This window comes from Polypterus senegalus, chromosome 10 (genome assembly GCF_016835505.1).
Source record: "Polypterus senegalus isolate Bchr_013 chromosome 10, ASM1683550v1, whole genome shotgun sequence".
Classification (NCBI taxonomy): Eukaryota; Metazoa; Chordata; class Cladistia; order Polypteriformes; family Polypteridae; genus Polypterus; species Polypterus senegalus.
In genome coordinates, this window is record NC_053163.1 from 119,563,500 (window position 1) to 119,582,694 (window position 19,195).

General features: G+C 39.9%; 1 protein-coding gene across 2 annotated transcripts in view; it reads left to right on the forward strand.

Annotated features, from left to right (window-relative positions):
- LOC120537494 (zinc finger protein with KRAB and SCAN domains 7-like) overlaps positions 1-19,195 on the forward strand; it is a 48,047-nt gene that overhangs the window by 24,478 nt on the left and 4,374 nt on the right. For both annotated transcript variants that reach the window (XM_039766475.1, XM_039766477.1), the window contains exon 2: positions 12,064-12,618. In XM_039766475.1, the coding sequence (XP_039622409.1) occupies positions 12,064-12,618 (555 nt within the window). The remainder of the gene's footprint in view (positions 1-12,063; positions 12,619-19,195) is intronic.

The window sequence follows — 19,195 nt, forward strand, 5'->3', positions numbered from 1 at the left end:
GGGAGGCGGAGTTTCATGTTAAAGAATTTAACCAATCACATTTCAGCCATCATGAAATTTGGCAGGCTCATTCCTTACAGCTTACTTACAAAAATTGGGTAGGTTTCATTTCGAAATTCTACGCGTAATGGTCATAACTAGAACATATTTTCATCCATATATGCTTTAATAGAATGCAGCTCGATAGCCGTGGGAGACGGAGTTTTGTATTAAAGCATTTAACCAATTACATTTCAGCCATCATTTGTTGCCAGGCAGAGAGGCTTTCACAATCTGTTGTGGAGGCACTCTAACACAGAATAAACGTCGATTAATCTGTTGCTTCAACCAATCAGATTTTGAGTTGGTGTCAGCAGAGCGCTTTAGCAGGTGTACGGCAACGTCACCGTATTCAGACCCATTAATTGGATAGTAATTATATGAGGAACTCTACGAGGCCACTGAACGCAAACGCTCTGAGCGAAAGATCGTTGCGTGCACTACGGCCAACTCCATGGCAGGATTCTGGACATTATTTGCCAGACACAGACCAGATTTCAAGACCATGAAAATCTGATGTTTGTCACGTTCCTCGAGCCCCAGAAGTTTCGGGAATACAAGAAAAATTTCACGTATGCAGCCTTCTCCACTTTAACACAACAGCCACCGAGCGCTTTTTGATCTGTCTCGGCTAAAAACAGAACTGACTGTAATGTATGCCATGGATGATTTTGCAGGGGAATCTCCCACTGATCTCCTTGACTTCCTTCATCAGGTGAGCTTTCCTGTGTAAACTGCTTCTGTCAAGCGGACATTTTCAGCCATAAAGCGAAATCAAATTTATTCCAGAAATACCATAGGGCGGGTTCACCTTTCAGCATTAGCTTCAATGGCAATAGAAAGTGAGGTTTTGATGGAACTGAAGCGCATGGATAATCCGTACGACAGAGTAATTGAACTGTTTTTGAGGAAATAGAGGACGATGGATTTTGTTTACAAATAATCCGAATTTTGGTGAGTAAAATGTTGCGATTTTCCTAAATAATATTGCAAGTTTATGAGTTATTATTGATGTTTTTTATGTGTGTCGCGGCTGTGGCTGCAGTAGAAAGGAACTTCTTCATCCCTGGTTTGTCTATAAAATAAAGGCATTTATTGTGGCTACAGGAGGATATATATATATATATATATATACATACCACGCTAATGGCAACACGAGAGGCTTAAGCCTCTAGCGCTGGCGATCAAGGTTCGATTCCCGAGAGGCGGTGCAGTGAGTGTGTATGCTTGATGAGCCCAGAATTAGGGCGAAACACGTGCTGCGTACTGTTTGCATTATTTGACAATAAAACTATTTCAATATATTCAATATATGTATATCAGTGCTTCCCGATTCATGTTACCCTCGCACCCCCTTGGTTTGAGAAGAACTATGAAAAAATTTGAAGTTAATGCAGAAAAACATGAATGAATAATGGATACTTTATTCGCCATCAATAATTGTTTTGGTAAAGCCATACTCAGTGTAATCCTCCTTCCATGTTCTAATTTTTCACGACTAGCCATAATTAAATGAACGGTAAAAAGTAAGAAGCGGCGAGGTGGCTTATCCAGGCAGGCAGGCGACAGCTCAATAGCTCGAATTTGGATATAAGTAGGTTCTATTTAGTCGACAGAAATATCTTTGGTAGGAATGTAAGTTGAATTTAGTCTTTAAATTTGTATGTTAAAGAAAAATTTATACATTGATGACTAAATTTAATTTACATTCCTACCAAACATATTTATGTCGACTAAATAAAAATTACTTATATTTAAAATTTAAATAGAACTTGAACAGATACGATAGTTAATAATACCCACGCAGCACTACAATAAGTGCACGTAAGAGCAGGAGTCATCCGTTTTAACAAGCAGCATATTGCACTGATACGAAATAGCCTGCCCATTTAATTATTTAGGAGTGGATAAATAAATTAAGATTTTGTACAAATGATGTTTTTCATTTTTCTTCCTCGATGGATTCTGGCACCCCCAGCAACAGCTGCTCGCACCCCAAAGGAGTGTATATATATCACGGTGGTGCAGTGGTAGCGCTGCTGCCTCGCAGTTAGGAGACCCGGGTTCGCTTCCCGGGTCCTCCCTGCGTGGAGTTTGCATGTTCTCCCCATGTCTGCATGGGTTTCCTCCGGGCGCTCCGGTTTCCTCCCACAATCCAAAGACATGCAGGTTAGGTGGATTGGCGATTCTAAATTGGCCCTAGTGTGTGCTTGGTGTGTGTTTGTGTGTGTCCTGCGGTGGGTTGGCACCCTGCCCGGGATTGGTTCCTGCCCTGTGTTGGCTGGGATTGGCTCCAGCAGACCCCCGTGACCCTGTATTCGGATTCAGCGCGTTAGGAAATGGATGGATGGATAGATATAGATATAGATAGATAACAGTGACAAAACAATTACATTGACAATCATGTTACGTTATTTTCAAAATGTTTCCTTTTCTTTTTCATTACTTCTTTAACACACTGCTTCAAAGCGCGGGTATTTTGCTATATCTATATATATCTATATATCTATATATATAAATATATATATATATGTGTGTGTGTGTGTGTGTGTATGTATGTATGTGTATATTTATGTGTATGTGTGTATATATATGTATATTTATCTCTATTTATGTATATGTGTGTGTGTATGTATGTATGTATATGTATGTGTATATATATGTATATACCTGTATATGTAGATGTGTATATGTATACTGTATATATATACACTCACCTAAAGGATTATTAGGAACACCTGTTCAATTTTTCATTAATGTAATTATCTAATCAACCAAACACATGGCAGTTGCTTCAATGCATTTAGGGGTGTGGTCCTGGTCAAGACAATCTCCTGAACTCCAAACTGAATGTCAGAATGGGAAAGAAAGGTGATTTAAGCAATTTTGAGCGTGGCATGGCTGTTGGTGCCAGACAGGCCTTTCTGAGTATTTCACAATCTGCTCAGTTACTGGGATTTTCATGCACAATCATTTCTAGGGTTTACAAAGAATGGTGTGAAAAGGGAAAAACATCCAGTATGTGGCAGTCCTGTGGGCGAAAATGCCTTGTTGATGCTAGAGGTCAGAGGAGAATGGGCCGACTGATTCAAGCTGATAGAAGAGCAACTTTGACTGAAATTACCACTCGTTACAACCGAGGTATGCAGCAAAGCATTTGTGAAGCCACAACACGCACAACCTTGAGGCGGATGGGCTACAACAGCAGAAGACCCCACTGGGTACCACTCATCTCCACTACGAATAGGAAAAAGAGGCTACAATTTGCACAAGCTCACCAAAATTGGACAGTTGAAGACTGGAAAAATGTTGCCTGGTCTGATGAGTCTCGATTTCTGTTGAGACATTCAAATGGTAGAGTCAGAATTTGGCATAAACAGAATGAGAACATGGATCCATCCTGCCTTGTTACCACTGTGCAGGCTGGTGGTGGTGGTGTAATGGTGTGGGGGGTGTTTTCTTGGCACACTTTAGGCCCCTTAGTGCCAATTGGGCATCGTTTAAATGCCACGGGCTACCTGAACATTGTTTCTAACCATGTCCATCCCTTCATGACCACCATGTACCCATCCTCTGATGGCTACTTCCAGCAGGATAATGCACCATGTCACAAAGCTCGAATCATTTCAAATTGGTTTCTTGAACATGACAATGAGTTCATTGTACTAAAATGGCCCCCACAGTCACCAGATCTCAACCCAATAGAGCATCTTTGGGATGTGGTGGAACGGGAGCTTCGTGCCCTGGATGTGCATCCCACAAATCTCCATCAACTGCAAGATGCTATCCTATCAATATGGGCCAACATTTCTAAAGAATGCTTTCAGCACCTTGTTGAATCAATGCCACGTAGAATTAAGGCAGTTCTGAAGACGAAAGGGGGTCAAACACCATATTAGTATGGTGTTCCTTTAGGTGAGTGTATATAGATATGTGTATGTGTAGATATGTGTATATGTAGATATGTTTATATGTATATATGTGTGTGTGTGTGTGTGTGTGTATATATATATATATATTGTGGAGGACTGCCGGCTTCCCATGCCGGTCCTCACCCCCAGGCCGCCAGGAGGAGCTCTCCCGACAGCAGGATCGTGCCCCGAGGTCCAGCAGGCCCTTATGGACTTTGTAGTGTTTATACACAGCCCTGCTGGATACTTTGGGGACCAGGAGTCGCTGTGGGGGGGCTTATGGGCTCTGTGATGCCCTATAACCGGGAGTACGTCACGGTCACGTGACGGGAAGGAACGACGCGTGCTCCCGGGGTGAAGAACAGGACTGTTTGCCCTGACCCGGAAGGAAAAAGGAACTGTGCTCTAATTGGACAGGAACACCTCCAGGTCAGGGGCTATAAAAGGACGGTGCCTCAGTCCAGACACTGAGCTGTGCTGGGAGGTGGAGGAGCAAAGTGTCTGGGCGAGGAGGAGAGTATTGAGTTTATTAGTAGTGGTTTATTGTGTAAATAGTGAGTTAAATAGTGATTTAATAGATTATGAGTAGTGTGGAGGGTGCTTGGTGCACTGAAGAACAAAATAAAAAGTATTGGACTTTTACCTGGTGTCTGGAGTTGTACCTGAGGGTTCAAGGGAGCACTAGCGCCCCCTTCTGCCACAATATATACGAGGTGTGGCAGAAAAGTAATGAGACTGGCAACACTGCAAGCGATCTGGCAACGCTGCGCTGTTGTCCTTGATAGAGCACGTGTATCAGTACCTTCCCGTAGCTCAGTGCGAGTTTCAACTCCTTCCGTTAACTACGTGATTTTTGTGACTGCTATTAGCGAAGTTGTGTTTTTGGTTGTGCATCACGCAAAATGGAACAGCGGAGTTTGGAGCAACGTTGTGCCATTAAATTTTGTGTTAAGCTTGGAGAATCGGCAAGTGTGACGTTTGAAAAGTTAAAACAGGCCCATGGGGAACATTCTTTATCCCTAGCTCAAGTTTTTCAGGGAGGCCTTCAACTTCGAAAACCAATGAAAACATCGAATGTGTGAACACTCTTGTGAGATCAGACCATCGTTTAACATTAAGAATGTTGAGTGAACAATTACATTTGAACAGATTTACCGTTCATCAAATTTTGACTGAACATTTGCACATGCGAAAGGTCTGTGCCAAAATGGTGCAGAAAAACCTCACAATTGAGCAGAAGGACAATCGACAAAAGGCATTCCTGTGGTTCCCCAGCCCCCTTATTCACCTGACCTCAGTCCGTGTGACTTTTTCCTTTTTCCTAAACTGAAAAATGTCCTCAAAGGGCGTCATTTTGGACTTTAGAAAACATCCAGAAGAGTGTAGCGGACATGCTGAAGACCATACCGGTTGAAGACTTCCAGCGCTGCTACCAACAGTGGGAACAACGTCTCCATCGGTGTGTAGCTGCCCAAGGGAACTACTTTGAAGGGGATAACATTGATGTTTGAAAAAATAAAAACTTTGGTAAATAAAAAATCAGTCTCATTACTTTTCTGCCACACCTTGTATATATATATTGTGGCCCCCGCGGCGGGAGCCGGCGGGGCGTAGGAGGGCGTGAGGGAGGGCTTGTGCCTCCTCCAGACGAGGCGTCCGTCCTGGTTCTGTTGGGGGCCACGGGTTGAGGGCATGGAAGCCCTTCCCTGTAGGGGCCCGTGGTCACTGCCAGGCGGCGCCCCGATGCCGGTTTATCCCGTGCGGTTGCCGGTTGGGGCTGGAGCCCGGCGGGGCGCTGGAGGACGGAGGAGGCGAGTGCCTCCTCCAGGCGGAGTGGGGCGTCCGTCCTGGTTAGGCAGGGGGCCTCGGGTACAGGGCTTTGAAGCCCAGCCCTGTAGGGACCCGTGGCCACCGCCAGGCGGCGCCCGGTGCCTAATTATCCGGGAGCCCGGCACTTCCGCCACACCAGGAAGTGCCGGGGGCGACGACCGCGAGACACAGATGGCTTCGGGTGCGGCGGCACTTCCGCCACACAGGGTGTGGCCGCTGTTAAGTGCCGGGAAGCAGCTGGAGCCCATCCGGCTCCCCATAAAAGGGGGCCAGGACAAAGGCAAAGAGACTGTGGGCCCTGGACTTTGGGGGAATCAGTGCAAGAGGCACTGGGGGTGCACGTGAGCACAACCTTTGTACATAGTGTAAATAAAGTGTGTTGGGTGAAAACATGTCGTCCGTCTGTCTGTGCTGGGACCAGCGTTCACAATATATATATGTCATATATATATATGACAGCAACACTCATAACAGTGACAAAATAATTACATTGACAATCCTGTTACATTATTTTTAAAATGTTTACTTTTCTTTTTCATAATTTCTTTAACACACTTTTTCTCCGCTGCAAAGCACGGGTATTTTGCTAGTATATATATATATATATATATATATATATATATATACACACACACTATGGGGTAAGTGCCCCTGGCACCTTTGGTGCCCAACTCCCCCCCTGGTCTGGTGCTTGCGTTGTGAAGAGAGGGGCTGAATGCACCCCAAGGAGATGTGGTCGCACCTCTGAAACCCCCTCTTAAACAGTGATATAATGGGAAACTAATTTTTTTTACCTCCTCTTTGCTCGATCAGCTGCTGTTGCTGCTGCCATGCCACATGATCTCCATCTCGTGTGGAGCTTTGAACATTTAAAAGCTTGTACAGCAGCTGTACTATTCTAATTTCTGGCCCCGGGCGTGGTTGAATCTCTTGGCACTCTTGGTTAAGCCTCATCTCTCAGGATGTGAGTTCTTGATATTTTTTAGTTTATAATTTTAAAATGGGATAAGAATCTGAAAAACTAACAACATCACATTGATAAATTCTGAAAAGAACGATAACATACATACAGATGGAGCCACGTCAAATAGCCGCGGCCGTGTGAATGGCGTGCGAATGGCGTACGGCTGCCTTATGCACGCCGTGATCCCCCCCTCCCTCTACTGACAGAAGGCGTGTCAAGATTTCACAGTAAACACGCCCATTCATGCACTATTTATTCATTTACCTGGTTCCACCACTAGATGGCGCTTTGTTCTCAAGAACACGTTAACACACGCCAGCAATTTAGCTGCGCTGAGTTGCAATCACGTGATTTTAACATTATATTTTATTATTATAATTATTATATTATATTATTATATAGGAGCTTCCCTGTCTGCCTATCATATAGTGCCTTTCCTTCCTACCTACCTATCTATATATCTGTCCTCTTAGCTGTTTTTTATATATCTATTATACAGTGCCTTCCCTGTTTATTTATATATCTAGTGCCTTCTCTGCCTGTCTGTCTGTCTGATTGCATATAGCGCTGAACTTACTGCTCTGTACTATTCTGTCCTCTGCATGTCCTGGAGTACAAAAGAAACAGCACCATACAGCAACATGTCGAACTGGCAAGATCGGGAAAAACACGCGGTCACTGATTACAAACCGCAAGATGAATGAAAGAGACAATATATGTAAAACATCATCGCACTAATGCAATATTATTTGAAAACGAATAGCGTCAGATCGGGTTTGAATATGCGCCCGATCTGACACTGTTCGTTTTCAAATAATATTGCATGTACTGTGCGTTGAAAGTGCTGCACTGAATAAGCTGACTCCTTCTGTAACAGTGTGTATTCAAACCCGATCTGACACTAATATTGCATGTACTTAACTATTTTAGAATAAAAACATACATTTGATTTCAGTCAGTCTGTAAGAGCCAGTGTAAATGCATGATAATTGTAAAGGTTAGCTTTTTTTAAATTCAGTTCCATTCTCTCAGTCGCGTTCACGATCCCCCCCCCCCAATCTGACAATGCTGTTTTCACATAAACGCGCTATAACTCAAATGTGATTTATTTGGAGACGCGCTATAGCTCGAATGTGATTTATTTGGAGACGCGCTATACTCGAATGTTATTTAAACAGGGAAGAAAGTACAATGTCAGGTGCTAATTCAGTGTAATAGGAACCATAGCACAGAGAGATGTGTACACTTCAACAAATACACATGTCGTGAATGTAGGAAGGGTGTGTGGGAATTGTTAATATTTGAATGTGATGATTTTATACAGCACGGATCGGAAATCAGCAATTCTTAGCATTGCACCACGCAAGCTGTCGTATCAACCGCCTACTGTAACTTGCTTTATTTTTCTTCACTTATAGTCTAGAATAAAAGTGCACTTGTTTTTTATTCTTGTACACCAACATATGTTCCTGTGTTTGAGCGACATGGGCATGCTCAAAATAATAGACGTGTAATGCCACGAAAACTGCATGCAGGCACTTCAGTTCGCAAGCATTGAGTACGAGAATGCAGTCACAAGTACACTGCAGAGCTACAGCGCATCTTTATGTGAAAACAGCATTCTCAGATGGGGGGGTAGGGAAGGATCCTGAACACGACTGAGAGAATAAAGAGTGAATAAAAAAAAAAAACTAACCTTTACAAGTATCATAAATTACACTGTTACACACTGAAATCAAATGCATGTTTTTATTCTAAAATAGTAAGACTAAGAGCAGTTTACTTCTCAAAATAAAGTGGTGCAGGATCAAACTCACGATCTTCTGACTCCCAGTCGGGAGCTGATTCAATTGCGCTACGGAGGCAGTCACGATAAACACGTGTCAATGTCGCATGTTAAGGCAGTTTTTTTCTGTAGTTATATTTTTTGAATAAAAGCATACTTGATCTGTTATATTTGTTCCTTTTGTGAAAGTGTTTGATATTTGGACTTCAGGCTTCATACATTATATAGTTTATGCTTACATTTTGTCATTTACTACTACAATATGAAAAACGTTTCTGTTTTAAAAATGTGTTTACACGGATTACTGTAGAAACGGAACACACGTGAAAAGCGTGTATTCCAAATAATAATCTATTATTTCCACTCTAAAACTCCACTTCACTCCCAGATAATCAATCAAGGCATGAGCTGGGAGAAGTTTGTGCACGTTCTAAGTCGTTCGGGGGATGGAATAGCCGGCTACTTGCAGCTTTTCTTTTATCAGCACATTTAGATTAACAAAAGACACTGGCGGAGAGGTGAGAACGGTTTTAAGAAGCGATTGACTAGTTTTGGAAGAATACATTTTATTTCTAAAGTCGTGTGTGCGTGTTTTAATTGTTGGGGGATTGTTTGGGTATTTAAAAACATTTACTTGAACCAACTACTTACAGTAAATGGGCAAAAAATGGGAGACGCCTTTGTTTTAAATAGTCAAAGAGTTGGGCTAACAATAATAATAATTATTAATATTATTACTGGTCATAGAAACAAATGAAAACAATATTTAAACACTTGATCATATGTATCTGTGCTAGTTTGTGTTTGTGATTATGTGACCCATAATAATTTTTTCTCAGTATAAATAATTTTTTGGGTTTTAAGAACTCCATCAAAAGAGCAAACACAAACTTAGGAGGAGTGGAATGTGAGAAATCTCAACGGAGAATGTACTGACTTCTCCTTATTACTCACTGTTAGATGGTGCTAAAATGTTTTTTTTCGTCCTGCTGGCGCAAATGTGTTTGTGTTAAAGCCAGCTCAGACAAACCTGACGAATGCGGGCGTGCACACACACACACACACACACGGTGGCACTTTGGCGTTAGTGCTTCAACGTTAAGCGAAGCCCGTAAACTTGATCCTGAACAGCAGACTGACTTTAACAATAATAGTTGATTGTTTTTATATTTATGTTTTTGTATATACTGTATTTTTAAATGTTCAAATGAACGTTTCAGAGTATATAATTTGTTGTGTCATCTGTTTACAGTGTTGGCTGATTTTGTGATTGAGACCATGGGTTACATTGAACTGGAGTGGGACAAACGGCAAAGCCAAATTGCCCAAGAATTTAAAAGAGAAGGTGCACGAGACTGTCATGCAGAGATTTCCGGATCTGACAGCGCACCACTGGTTCCGAGTCGGCTATTCCATCCCCCAACGACTTAAAACGTGCACAAACTTCTCCCAGCTCATGCCTTGATTGATTATCTGGGACTGAAGTGGAGTTTTAGAGTGGAAATAATAGATCATTATTTGGAATACACGCATTTCACGTGTCTTCCGTTTCTACAGTAATCCATGTAAACACAACTTAACTGGGTCGGGAACACTTAATATAAAGCATTTAATGTGCTACATTAATTAATGACGGGGTTTGAGAAAATCTAGTAAATTAAACATTCATTTTAAGATTTAGTTTAGTTTGCGACATTCTGCTGACAAAATAAACTATTAGAATAAAGTGGAAATGTCGACTTTAATCTCGACATAATTGGCGACAATAAAGTGGAAATGTCGAGAATAAAGTCAACATGTCGACTTTAATCTCGACATTTAGATTTTTTCTTCACTGTGTCCGTATTTTTTTTTTCACCGTAACCCTAATACGCTTCCGTAATGTACACTGGCTCTGACAGACTGACTGAAATCAAATGTATGTTTTTATTCTAAAATAGTTAAGTACATGCAATATTATTTGAAAACGAACAGCGTCAGATCGGGTTTGAATACACGCTGATGCTGTTACAGAAGGAGTCATCTTATTCAGTGAAGCAGTTTCAGCGCACAGTACATGCAATATTATTTGAAAGCGAACAGCGTCAGATCGGCGCATATTCAAACCCGATCTGGCGCTATTCGTTTTCAAATAATATTGCATTAGTGCGATGATGTTTTTACATATATTGTCTCTTTCATTCATCTTGCGGTTTGTAATCAGTGACCGCATGTTTTTTCCCCGATCTTGCCAGTTCGCACATGTTGCTGTATGGTGCTGTTTCTTTTGTACTCCAGGACATGCAGAGGACAGAATAGTACAGAGCAGTGAGTTCAGCGCTATATGCAATCACACAGAAAGACAGACAGGCAGAGAAGGCACTATATATATAAATAAACAGGGAAGGCACTGTATAATAGATATATAAAAAACAGCTAAGGGGATAGATATATAGATAGGTAGGAAGGAAAGGCACTATATGATAGGCAGACAGGGAAGCTCCTATATAATAATGCAATATTATTTGAAAACGAATATGTAAATGCATGATAATTGTAAAGGTTAGCTTTTTTTTTTTAAATTCAGTTCCATTCTCTCAGTCGCGTTCACGACCCACCCCCCACCCCCAAATCTGACAATGCTGTTTTCACATAAAAACGCGCTATAACTCAAATTTGATTTATTTGGAGACCCGCTATAGCTCGAATGTGATTTATTTGGAGACGCGCTATACTCGAATGTTATTTATATAGGGAAGAAAGTACAATGTCAGGTGCTCATTCAGTGTAATAGGAACCATAGCACAGAGAGATGTGTACACTGCAACAAGTACACATGTCGTGAATGTAGGAAGGGTGTGTGGAAATTGTTAATATTTGAATGTGGTGATTTTATATAGCACGGATCGGAAATCAGCAGTTCTTAGCATTGCACCACGCAAGCTGTCGTATCAACCGCCTACTGTAACTTGCTTTATTTTTTCTTCACTTATAGTCTAGAATAAAAATATTTTACTAACTAGTTTTATTAATTCATTAACTATGTTGACAATACAAGAACTGCCTATACAGTATATTAAAGATACGGTATAGGGCTTCCTGGACACTGCAGTTAACTGAAGCAGTCAATGCTCCATCTGGCGGGATTATACAGCATTGCAACCATCTTTTTAGAAAGCGCATGGGGGCATTTATGGGGCGGGGCATCGTTAACTGCGTCATCGCGGGGGATCACATTCCGTGCACGGATCGTGCATGGTCCTGTCATGGTCCTGTCATGGAACTGTCATGCTCCAGTCGGCTGTTTGACGTGGCTCCCACTGTATATATGTTGGTTTTAAAATATGCCTGATTTAAAAGCATGACAAAAAAGTAATATAAAATCGTCGCACTTTTAGGCTTAGGATTTTATATATATACTGTAGATATATATAGCAATGTATATGTGTGTATTTACTGTATATATAGGTATTAGGTATCCTTTATAAGTAGTCATTAATAGTAGGCTGATGTGGACTATAGCAGTATTAATATTATTATTTTATTTGTTCTAGATGAAGGTGAAATATTTCCAAGTACTAAAGATGAGCTCCATACTTCTAATAAACAGAGTGAGAAGATGTCAAAAACTGTTTCTATTGAAGATATTCATAGTGGATTTTTTGGCATTACAGTTACACAGAATGTGAAAGAACATGATGCCCTCCAAATTGGAGATACTGACATATACTTTCCTGACCCTAAACAGACCGAAGCAACAGCAAAAGAATCTGAGCATCTGAAATTTTGCATTAAGCAAGAACAGTTATCAGCCTGTGAAAACAATCCATTGCATATTAATGAGGAGGCTTCAGAGGAAGCATTTGTGAAAGTTAAAGAGGAAGATGTTGAGCAAGATATTGACCAGACTACAGAACAGAATTTGAATGCATCTAACTATTCAGGAGCGACTGAACTAGAAAATCTTGAGCTGAGACATTCATTTTCTCAAGGAAATTCTTTACTCAGTGATAATGACAACTTGGAATTTCAGGAAAGGGAAAAATCTAATGAGATTGTCACCACAATGCCACAGGAAAACATATCAGTTACCAGTCAGCATACAGCAAGTAAGTTTAACTAAGCTGTTGACATAGTGAGTGTAACCTACCTGAGAAAAAAACTTTCCAGAAACACCTTTTTTATTTTTAGGCCACAATAATAACTATTATTATTTATTAATTTATTTATTTATTTATTTATTTATTTTGTATTTTTTTTTTATATTGCTCATTTCATACACTAAATGAAGCTCAATAAACCTTACACAGAGAATGTAGTATTAATTGCCATTAAAGGATAAGTTTTGTAAGTCAAAGTTATATCTTCACAAACATGATATATACTGTATGCATTTACTATGCGGAATTGTGTTAAAAAGTTAAGTGCTTTCTATAAATTAACAAAAAAACAAAAAAACCTTGCAAACACTGGTGCTTTACAGTGGAGGGTATGGGGCACAGAGGGATAACTTAAAAACTTACAAATACATACATTTTGCAAGCTAAGACAGTGTTCAGGTATTGGTCATGCTTTCAGTGTTTCTGATGCCTGTTTGTAAAGAGAAGAGGAATCTGAAAATAATCATTTTATCACATGTTTCTGGTACTCTTTTTCTCATGGTAAGAATATGTTTTGTTTTCACTTGTGTGAGTATTCACATTAATACAAACATAAATCAAAACAGAAACAACTACGTGGCACAAAAAGTTTACTGTAATTTGGTCTTTTGAGAGGAAACTATGCCCACGTGTGTGAAAGATTGTTGAGCAGGAAGACTAAGTGCAGAGCTATCATGCAAAGCTGTTCTTCTTTTAAAATCGCTGAATTTAATGGTATTTGATTGTTCATAAATGACATATACAAACCATTTTACAATGTGGGTGTAATCGTAAGATGCAGATCAATACTTAACAACTGCCTTGGCTTAAAAAATGGATATGTTTGGTAATTTTTATGCTTTTACTTCATGCCCCATAGCCTGCAATATAAAGCTCTTGTTCAGGCAAGATATATATTTTTTTAATTTATAGAAGTGCTTAATTTTAGAAGACAATTTCAGATATCAAAGAAATATATACCATGTATGTGAAGAAGTAACTCTGAAGAGAAAAACACCAAACGTATCCTTTAATATATATACAGATAAAAATATACTGGCTGCAGGCTTATTGCTTAACAAAGACAAAAATGATCCCGAACTTCTGTCCTACAGAGTACCTTTAGATGGTGTTCTAACATTCAAAGCTGTGCTTATGAAGGAGTCAAAGAAAGCCGTTACTCTTAGTTTTACATTTATTTTTAAAAGTAAATGTACTCTTTAGTAGTGTGATGGGTGATAAGATAGGATAAAATATTGTCTAGGATATTAACAATAATTATTATGATATATAGTAAATCGTGATTTACAGTATGTGTACTCAAAGGATAATTCTTAATTAAAATACAATTTAAGACAATGTATATACAGTAAGAATCATAAAGTTCCAAAAAGGCTGTTATTTAGTTTTGTGTAAATAAATGAAGAAAGATATAAATGTGTGTATAAAAAAGTGAAATAAGTTCAGTGATGGTCATATGCTTACATATTTAATCTTAGGAGTGTTTAACCTAACATTTTCTGTGAATAGGTTGTATACTATGCAGTGAAACATAGCAACTATTAAATATGCAAGTAAAACAAAAACTTGGTTGATTTCCGAGATCTGAAATAATTATCAACAAGAAAGACTAGCTTATCAATAGTGTGTGAATTTAGTGTCATCCTGTTATACCCTGTGATTCCTTTTGATCTGCTCTTATTCCAACTGAAAGCAGAAAATGAGGTTGTTCAACCTGACTAAAACAGAAGGAAGTAGAGGTTTATGAGCTGTCATATGCAAGTATACAGTATGAACAGAGTGGTAAATACAAATATGTTCATAGATCACACATTTAAATGTATTACCGTGACAAAAAACTGAAATGAAAAGGGTTTACTTTATATTTTTCTTTAAGGGAATGTTTGATTGTAAGGCCTATCTGGAATTATAAATTTTAAATTTCCTTGCTCACTGCTGCTCTACATAGAACGTGTCACTCTTCATGTAGATCCTTTATAGTCTTGTGCCTGTAAAATTACTCTCAATTCAGACCATTTTTGTGCATTTTTATTTGTATTTTTGGGGTCATTATTCAGTTAAAATGTCCATTCTTCAGTCTCTTGACAGAAGCAACTAGGTTTTGCATATTCTGTTACTTAGTGAAACTCAATATGCCATCAGTATTAACAGGAACTTCTGAACCATCCATCTATCCATTTTCTAACCCGCTGAATCCGAATACCGGGTCGCGGGATCTGCCGGAGCCAATTCCAGCCAACACAGGGCACAAGGCAGGAACCAATCCTGGGCAGGGTGCCAACCCACCGCAGGACACACACAAACACACCAAGCACAGCACCTGGAAATGTTCCAACAGTCATAGTTTACTGTGGTTATGTGGTGCTTTTCCTTGCATGCAGTTACTTGTTGCCAAACATGCTAATAGTTTGCATAAACAAAAAATTACATTTTGGCCTTATTTATATTTAATTTAGAATTTCACAGATTGATATTCCTGTCAAATAATATTAAAATTCACACAGGCAGAATCCACAACTGAATTAGGACACGGGACACAGGACTGTGGCTGTTGGAGGCAGCAGCACATGTAGTATCACCCCATTTTAATTTCTGTTATTGCCACTGTGGAGCATCTGTTGGTGAAGAAAGATTCACGGAGCTTGACTTTGCTGACGATGCTGTGATCTTCCCGTAGTCAATGGAGGCTCTGATCAGGGTGCCCAAGAGACTGAGTGAGGAGTATGAGTGTCTGGGCTTGCGAGTGTCCTGCATAAAATTCAAGATTCAGGCCTTTAATGACTTCTTGGGCACGGCCATCAGCAGTGTGTCTGTTTGTGGAGAGAGTGTTGACCTTGTTGAGAGGTTTACTTACCTTGGCAGTGACATTCATGTCTCTGGTGACTCTTCCTATGAAGTCAGTAGCTGGATTGGGAGAGCATGGGGGGTCTTGAGTTCACTGGAAAGGGGTGTGTAGCAATCCCGATATTCATGCAAAAGGACGAAGGGCAAAGTCTTTAGAGTGCTGGTGTTTCCTGTCTTGCTATATGGTTATGAGACATGGACGCTATCCAACAACAATAACATTTATTTATATAGCACATTTTCATACAAAAAAAATGTAGCACAAAGTGCTTTACAAAATGAAGAATAGAAAAATAGAAGACACAATAAAAAATAAAAATAATCAACATTAATTAACATAGAATAAGTAAGGTCCGATGGCCAGGGTGGACAGAAAAAACAAAAAAACAACTCCAGAAGGCTGGGCAAATCCAGTGACCTGAGACAAAGGCTGGACTCCTTTGGTACTGTCTCTCTCCAGAAAATCCTTGGGTACTGTTGGCTTGACTTTGTGTCGAATGAGCGGTTGCTCATGGAGTGCCAAATGAGGCACATTACCTGCATTGTGAGGGAGCGTCAGTTACGGCACTACGGCCATGTGGTGCGTTTCCCAGAAGGTGATCCGGCTCATAATATCCTAATTGTTGGGGAGCCAAGTGGCTGGACCAGGCCAAGGGGCCGCCCAAGTAACACATGGCTGCGGCAGATAGAGGGTCATTTCTGGAGGGTGGGACTGGACCGCGTGTCTGCCTGGGGGGTTGCAAACCAGGATCCCGAGTTGTTTCGTCATGTAGTTGGTGCGGCAACGCACTGCACCAGTGTATGCTCCCCAACTTGACTTGACTTGACTTATTGCCATTCAAAGTTCACTTTGATCATCAAAGCATTGTCAAAAATCAGAGGAGTAATTGAATAAAAAAAGTAAAAGTAGGAGTCGCTGAATGTTAGGTAAAAGTAGTCCAACCCCATACAATATGCACAATAAAGCTGCCTTGTCAGTTAGGAGCGATCAACCGTGTCTAACCACAATGACTTGGTTGTTATATTGTGTTAGTAGCTGCTTTTTTATTTATTGCTGATAAAATGAGAATACATACTGTAAACATAGTAATAGCAGCTTGAACTTGAGTAGAGATTCTCATAAACTTGGACGAGCATATTAGCATGTCTGCTTTGAAGCAGACATGAGATAAACAGGAGTGACGTGAGCAGCACCGACGATGCACTCAGACTTACAAGAATGTCTACCTCTGAACAAGGAGCACTACTACTTAATGTTCAAGCTACAGAGTTGAAAAGTGGGAAAAATATTTTTAGAAGACCACTCATGTTCAATAAAACACCTTCCTGGGATTTTCATGTTTCTCGCTAAGAATCCACCCACTTCCCCTTTTTCTAGTGCTGTAATTTCTGTTTCAATTTTTTTTAGTTTGTGCTTTCAATTTTTTGTTTCTGCTTTCATTTTTGGTTTGTGCTTGCATTTTTGTTGCTGCCATTGCTTTATTTCCACCATTTTTGTTGCATTTTAATATTTTTGACATTGATATTGTTTTGTTTGTATTTTCATAGTTTTTTTCTGCTTTTTTTGCACTTTCTTTTTTGTTTGCATTTTGAGCTACTGGGCCACCATACTTAATCTTCTTACATACATATACACACTGGTTAGTTTATCTAAGTTTAAATGTTTACAATCCAATAGCAATGGCACATTTTTAGTATTTCCTTTTACATTACATTTCTCCCAATATTATTCAATCTTATTTGTATACATCTCAGTATTTTCACTCTGTTACCATCCTGAGTCATCATCATGTGTTTGCTTCTCCAAATATTCTTTCTAAAAAGGCACTAACTTGTTAAACTCATGTTTAAATATACACAATCAAAACAATGCTAGCTTTCCCTTATGAGCTTTACAATTCTGTCACACAGTTATATTCACGTAAAAGCTGCATCTTATCTAAATAATCCTTTAATAATTCTAACATTCATACAAATTCAATAATACAAGTTATTATTATTATTATTATTATTTATCAAAAACATTGTTTTTTCACCCTAATACAGATATAGTTAATACTTTATTTGTCCTCAAAAGGAAATGAAGACACAAAAATGTAAACATTATAATAAATAACAACAATCACCCAAACACAAAAAAAGAACCTCTGTTGAGAATCAAAAGAGAGCCGTTGCCATCTGATAACAGTCTTGTAGGTGGGAGTTTGGTGGATCAGATTGTAGTCATATCTGCCCAATTGTTCAACATGTTTGCATTTAAAAGCTGTGAACATTTAAGTATATCAGGTCCAGCTTGTAGTGTCCATGAATGGAACATGATACATGCTGATGGAAGTTTGTTCCTTCCAAAGTTCCCCTTATTGAAGTCACCACAATTCCACAATCAGAATGATTCATCATTAGAATGTTGGTAACAGTGGGAATCTTTTCTGTTGCAAAGGGAAGAATATAAACACTAATCAGGATGATATAACTTATCTCACTAGATAGATAGATAGATAGATAGATAGATAGATAGATAGATAGATAGATACTTTATTAATCCCAAGGGGAAATTCACATAATCCAGCAGCAGTATACTGATTTAAAAAAACAATATTAAATTAAAGAGTAATAAAAAAAATGCATGTAAAAATGGACAATAACTTTGAATAATGTTAGTATTTACTCCCCCAGGTGGAATTGAAGAGTCACATAGTGTAGGGGAGGAACGATCTCCTCAGTCTGTCAGTGGAGCAAGACAGTGACAAAAGTGTCACTGAAGCTACTCCTCTGCCTGGAGATGACAATGTTAAGTGGATGCAGTGGATTCTTTATGATTGACAGGAGTTTGCTTAGTGCCCATCACACTGCTACAGATGTTAAACTGTCCAGCTTTATTTCTACAATAGAGCCTGCCTTCTTAACAAGTTTGTCCAGGCGTGAGCCATCCTTCTTCTTTATGCTGCCTCCCCAGCACACCACCGCATAGAAGAGGGCACTCGCCACAGCCGTCTGGGAGAACATCTGTAGCACCTTATTGCAGATGTTAAAGGACGCCAACCTTCTAAGAAAGTATAGTCGGCTCTGACCTTTCTTACACAGACCATCAGTATTGGCAGCCCAGTCCAATTTGTCATCCAGCTGCACTCCCAGGTATTTATAGGTCTGTACCCTCTGCACACAGTCTCCTCTGATTATCACAGGGTCCATGATAATCCACAACCAGTTCCTTGGTCTTGCTGGTGTTCAGGTGTAAGTGGTTTGAGTCACACCATTTAACAAAGTCTTTGATTAGCTTCCTGTACTCCTCCTCCTGCCCACTCCTGATGCAGCCCACAATAGCAGTGTCATCAGCGAACTTTTGCACGTGGCACGACTCCGAATCGTATTGGAAGTCTGATGTATATAGGCTGAACAGGACTGGAGAAAGTACAGTCCACTGCGGCGCTCCTGTGTTGCTGACCACAATGTCTGACCTGCAGTTCCCAAGATGCACATACTGAGGTCTGTCTGTAAGATAGTATATAGATAGATATATATATAGGCAGAGTGGTGGCTCTGAGGCTAGAGATCTGAACTGGTAATTGGAAGGTTTCCGGTTTGAATCCTGTAAATGCCAAAAAGGGACTGTGCTCTGTTTGGCCCTTCAGCAAGGCCCTTAACCTGCAATTGCTGAGCGCTTTGAGTAACTGATAAAAAA